This window comes from Camellia sinensis, chromosome 4 (assembly GCF_055761805.1).
Source record: "Camellia sinensis isolate YWXY chromosome 4, ASM5576180v1, whole genome shotgun sequence".
Lineage (NCBI taxonomy): Eukaryota > Viridiplantae > Streptophyta > Magnoliopsida > Ericales > Theaceae > Camellia > Camellia sinensis.
This window is the reverse complement of record NC_138964.1, coordinates 191,113,717-191,119,302: the sequence shown is the minus strand read 5'-3', so window position 1 is coordinate 191,119,302 and position 5,586 is coordinate 191,113,717. Positions and strand designations below refer to the sequence as shown.

Below are 5,586 nucleotides of genomic sequence, written 5' to 3'. Positions count from 1 at the left end.
AAGTATGTGTTTGGAAAACTCAAACTAAAAACTATTTTTTTAAAGAATTTAATAAACTTCTTTTCGAACACATGCTTTCTGATATCCGATCAACTTAATTTTTTACAGGTATGATATACTGAACAAATCTTAAAATATGAACTGTTCAGATTATCAAAATTGAGCCTAAAAGTAGGCCTAATGAGCTTGTAAGTAGAAAATGCAAAGAGAAAATACAAGGAACGGATCCTGACTCCAGGGAGGCGGCATAGAGAAGAGGCCAAATAGCTTACTGGCATTTGGATTATTTTCACCAACTCAACGTCAAACCATCAACCCTACAGGCCCATCATCATCAGTACTCTATTTCTATGGCTTGTATTACCTTGATATCAGACTCCATAATTGGATTCAAATGTGGGTCAGAGACATATATCATCTTTTGTCCATATATACATATTTTTAAAGGTCACTTTTTTCTTTTCTTTTCTTTTCTTAATCTATATTTCACCTATATATCCATTGTAATCCCAATGATTCTAATTACTAAACAATTGCAATATGCTAGCTATTCTTTCTCCCCTCAAGTTTTGGAACGCTACAAATCTTCTTGTCCAATATGTTGCTGTGTTTGCTATATGTGTAATTTGGTAATTTGGATGTATATAATAATAATCGTACTGGATTTTTGTCGTTAACATTTTAAAATTTTAAAACTTAGTATATGTTTGGGAATTTGACACTTTTAGTGATTTTTTGATTTTTTAGCTTTTTGATTAGATGAAAGAAGTTAATGTAGTAATTTTTTAGTTGAATAAATAGTGGTTTTTTTTAGATGGGTTGTTAAATATAGATAGTTGTAAAAGAAAAATGATTGATTAATACGTATAATGTGACATTTGCTCTTTTGTTGATTTTTTGTGGCTTTTGGGTATTTTAGCCAAAAAAATCTTTCATCAAATGGGGCCTTAGTCATTATGGGTATTTTGGTTTTCCAGATTTGGGTGATACACTGAAAAGGTCACATTTTTAATTTTTAATTTTTTGTGATTTTTTTGGGTCAAAATTATGTCAATTTTTTTTTTTTTTTTTCCGGTCCATCTTGTATGAACCAATCTAAAATGTACAAAAAGCAAAAAATCCAAAAACAAAATAACACCAAAAGAAATCAACAATTTTTTACTCTTTTTTTTTTCAAATTTTTTATATTTTTCATTTTGCATTTGTCTAGTCGAGTGATACTTAAAAGTCTAAATTTTTTTTAAAAAAATCACTAAATGAAAAACCAAAATATAATCACTAGGGAAGTAAATCCCAAACACTGAATGGATCATGTGACAATTTTATTATGAAACTTGCTACCAAAAATTCTTAATATTTACAGAGAGAAGAAAACATAAGAATTACATATTATCCAACTTCACTCCAGTTGGGAGAGAACGCAGGACCTTATTACTACTGGGCCGCAGCACAACACAAATTTAGTTGGGGTGGGTTCGGTTGGTTTGGGTTAGACTGCCATCAAGAAACTCACGTGAGGTGTGGTTGAGTGTTTAATAATAAAAATTGACATTTGCGAGTTGGTCTTATGGATTGGTCTTATTTATTAATTATGTTGAGTTTTGCTCATATTCATATCTCAATTCAACATCAGAAAATTTATGAAGTTTGTGAGGCCTACTATAGGTCTCGTTTTGATTATCCAAACTATTCATTTAATAAAACTCTCAATATATATTATTTATGAAAAAAAATATAGTTCTATCCAATAATCGTAAGTGAGTGGTAGGATTGGTCCCTCAAAATTAGTCGATGTGCGGGTAAATTAGTCCGGACACCTGATTATTTAAAAAAAAAAAAATTATATTCACAATTTCTCTCATATTTTAACCAGGGTTTTTTCTTTTTCTTTTTTAAATTTTATTTAAAAGACCATTTAATTGATGGTGATATTGATATTGTAAATCTAGCTGTAATTTAAGAATTGATTGTCAAAAATTAGTGGAGGTGTATATAAGTTGGTCCGAATTTTGGTCATAAAATAAAAAAATACTAATAAAAAAAAAAAAAAAAAAAAAAAAAAAACTAAGTAAACCTCATTGATGAAGAGTGGGTTTCCCAATTGTAAGTTTGTAACAGATGTGTGGCTGACTTTAATTTGACAGGGGTTTCCCAATTGTAAATTTGTAACACATGATGTGACTGACTTAATTTGACAGGGGTTTCCCAATTGTAAGTTTGTAACACATGATGTGGTGTGCTTTTATTGACCGTGCATGTGGATTGTATTCTCAGAAGAAAAAAAAAATATATATATATATATATATATTAAATGTAAAGGTGACATATTTTATGTGTTGTTATCTGTTAACAAAAAAGTATAAATGAGATTAAATAAATAATTTTATCTTATATTAAACTAATAAGAGAAAATTACAACAAAGAAAATAATAAAAAAATAAAAAATCTTAGGGTTTTATTTTTATAACAAAATCAATTCTGAGTTTTAAATTTTTGTGAATTTAAATTTCAAATATTTTGATTTATTTTCAATCTAAATAGTTTGCCTAATTTTGTTAAGTAAAATTTATAAAAAAAATAATATTTTAATCATTAAACTGAATAAAAAAGAAAATTTTAGACATTTTATATGAATATACATTGGATTTATGGCTAGTTTCAATGATGTGAGAATCACGTGTTTTTGGCTAATTCCAATCATGCCATTGGATCTGGGCTGGATACACACGGACATGAATATATTCGTGACCAGAGTGGTCTTTCCCATCCAAACTTAATACTAACAGAAGTGGTTTTTTTTTTTTTGGATAACTGAATATTCGGGCCAACACCTGTTTAAAGTGTCATATCTCGACTAATTTCAGGATTCTAAGCCGATTGACTAGGTAAAGACGCAATGGCCCGCCAATAGCCAACTGGAGGTGGGATTCAAATTTGAGACCTAGAGAGGAGCAAACTCGTAGGTCCCTAGTCCCTTACCCTCAACCAACTGTGCTATCCTTATGGGTTTAACAGAAGTGATTAATTGGACTAAAATGGCAAATGGTCTAAAGTTTAAGGACTAAATTCAATAAATAATTATTTTAGAGACCAAAGTAAGAATGATCCAATATTATAGGAGGCCAAAGTGTAATTTACCCAATCATTTAATCATTTAGTACCCACACAAATACGTATAAACTTAATTTTTATTAGTTTAATCAATAAAACCCACCACTATTATTTTAATTTTTAGGATACATTAATTTTTTTACCTACTTTTTTAGCCAAATAGCCAAAAAGTTACTAAATTAGTTTGTTCCCAAACGAGGCCTTAATACTAACAGAAGTGGTTTTTTTTTTTTTGGATTATTAGAATTAATGTATAGGGAAAGAGAGAGAGAAACAATTATGTATGTATTGATGTATTGAAATATTGTTGTAAATAAAGAGGTACACTCTCCGTTATATAGGAGAGAACATTACAAACATCATCATGCCAAAAGTGGATCCACTAACCGAAAGTAAATGCACTAATCTAAAGCCTAAAGCACTAACATAAAATATATTAACATGGATAACTGAATATCCGGACCAACACCCCTTTAAAGTGTCACATCTTGACTAATTTTGAGATTCTGAGCCGATCGATCAGGTAAAGATGCAATGGCCCGCAAATAGCCAACTGGAGGTGGGATTCAAATTTGAGACCTAGAGAGGAGCAAACTCCTAGGTCCCTAATCCCTTACCCTCAACCAACTGGGCTACCCTTATGGGTTTAACTGAAGTGATTAATTGGACCAAAATGGCAAATGGCCTAAAGTTTAAGGACTAAATTCAATAAATAATTATTTTAGAGACCAAAGTAAGAATGACAATATTGTAGGAGGCCAAAGTGTAATTTACCCAATCATTTAATCATTTAGTACCCACACAAATACATATAAACTTAATTTTTATTAGTTTAATCAATAAAACCCACCACTATTATATTAATTTTTAGGATACATTACAAATACATCACTGAAGATTTATTTAAAATAGGAATTATTTTTTATAATTTTAAAAATTACATTTCGTCCCTTCAAATTTCTGATTGTATAACAAATTATCTATTTTATTAATAAATATCAAGTCAGTTCACAATTCAAGTAATTTCATTGTTATATAGGAGAACAATTATAATTTTTTTTTTTTGGTTAAATAAATCTTTTTGACAATAATATATTTATAATTTTTAAAATTGTAAGAGACTATTTATATTTTAAATAAATTTGAGAAATTACTAGACAACATGACATATGTTACAACATTAGTGTAAAATATTGCTACAAAAGCAACAAACAATTCCATGTAAGGATGCCTCACAACAAGTCCACCTTCTCACAAAATTTCCCTATAAATAACCAATGTCCTACAAAACAGTCATAAGCCAACTACAAGTCCAAGCAATGGCCAAAGTCATACTACCAGTTCTTCTCCTAGTCATATGCCACAGCTCAACCCATCTCCTAGCTGATCACCCCATTGCAGCCCGGTGGGTGCCTCCCGGCGCTGCCCGACAGTTCGTAGACGCACACAACTCCGCTCGAGCGGAAGTCGGAGTCGACCCTCTGAAATGGAGCTACAGTCTGGCCAACGCCGCATCCAGGCTCGTCCGCTACCAAAAAAACTACATGCATTGCGAGTTCGCCGACATGACGGGTCAGCTGCAGTACGGCAGCAACCAAATGTGGAGCGATTACTCAGCGAAGCCGCCGCGTGAGGTGGTGGAATACTGGGTGAATAGTGGGAAGAAACACTATAGATATACGCACAACTATTGTGTGAGGAATCAGAATTGTGGGCCTTATAAGCAGGTGGTGTGGGAGAAGACGGAGATGGTGGGTTGTGCACAAGGTGTGTGCGGGAACAACAATGGGAGTCTTAGCATATGCTTTTACTATCCTCATCCTGGAAATCTGGGAGGACAACGCCCTTACTGATCAAGAGTGTTTTCGTATGTATGTATGGGTGTGTGTGCGTGTGCGTGTGTGTGGCAACCATGTTGTCAACCTTAAAAAGCCATGTACCATGTATGTTGTCATGGAGAATAATAACTGAAATAAATGAATGTTAGTACGAATGTTTAATAGATTAAAAAAATAATAATTCTGTTTTTCGTGGTATATGAAGTCATGCATGCATGCTTCCAAGGGAGTAAGAATCCTTTAGAGTGATTTTTTTTTAAGGTTTCCTAGACTGTTACATTGTGTGGTTGAGATTTACTGGCAAATCACATCAATTTTTCTGATGTGACTTACCAGTAAATCTCAACCACACAATGTAGTACTCTAGGAAACTTTAGGAAAATTTCACTCTAGAGGATCCTTGGTGAGAGGAGAAATCCTAATGGCATAAATTATTTTTCAAAAATAATTATATATTCATAAAATTTCTCATGAATATGTGATTATTTTTGAATTTGTAATTTTCCCAAAATTATATGAGCAGTCCATATGTAGTCTTTTCGTCACTTGTCATTAAAATTTTAAATAAAAAAAATTTGTGCAAAACTAGAAAGATCAAAGTGAAATTTTAAAAAATCTTTAAAATGTTAACCATGCA

General features: G+C 31.7%; 1 protein-coding gene across 1 annotated transcript; it reads left to right on the top strand.

The window, feature by feature from the left end:
* Window positions 1-4,333: 4,333 nt before the first annotated feature.
* LOC114262390 (STS14 protein) lies at window positions 4,334-5,146 on the top strand. Its single transcript, XM_028202753.2, has one exon. It carries the CDS (start codon window positions 4,389-4,391, stop codon window positions 4,962-4,964), a length of 576 nt encoding a protein of 191 aa, XP_028058554.2. The 5' UTR covers window positions 4,334-4,388; the 3' UTR covers window positions 4,965-5,146.
* Window positions 5,147-5,586: the final 440 nt, after the last annotated feature.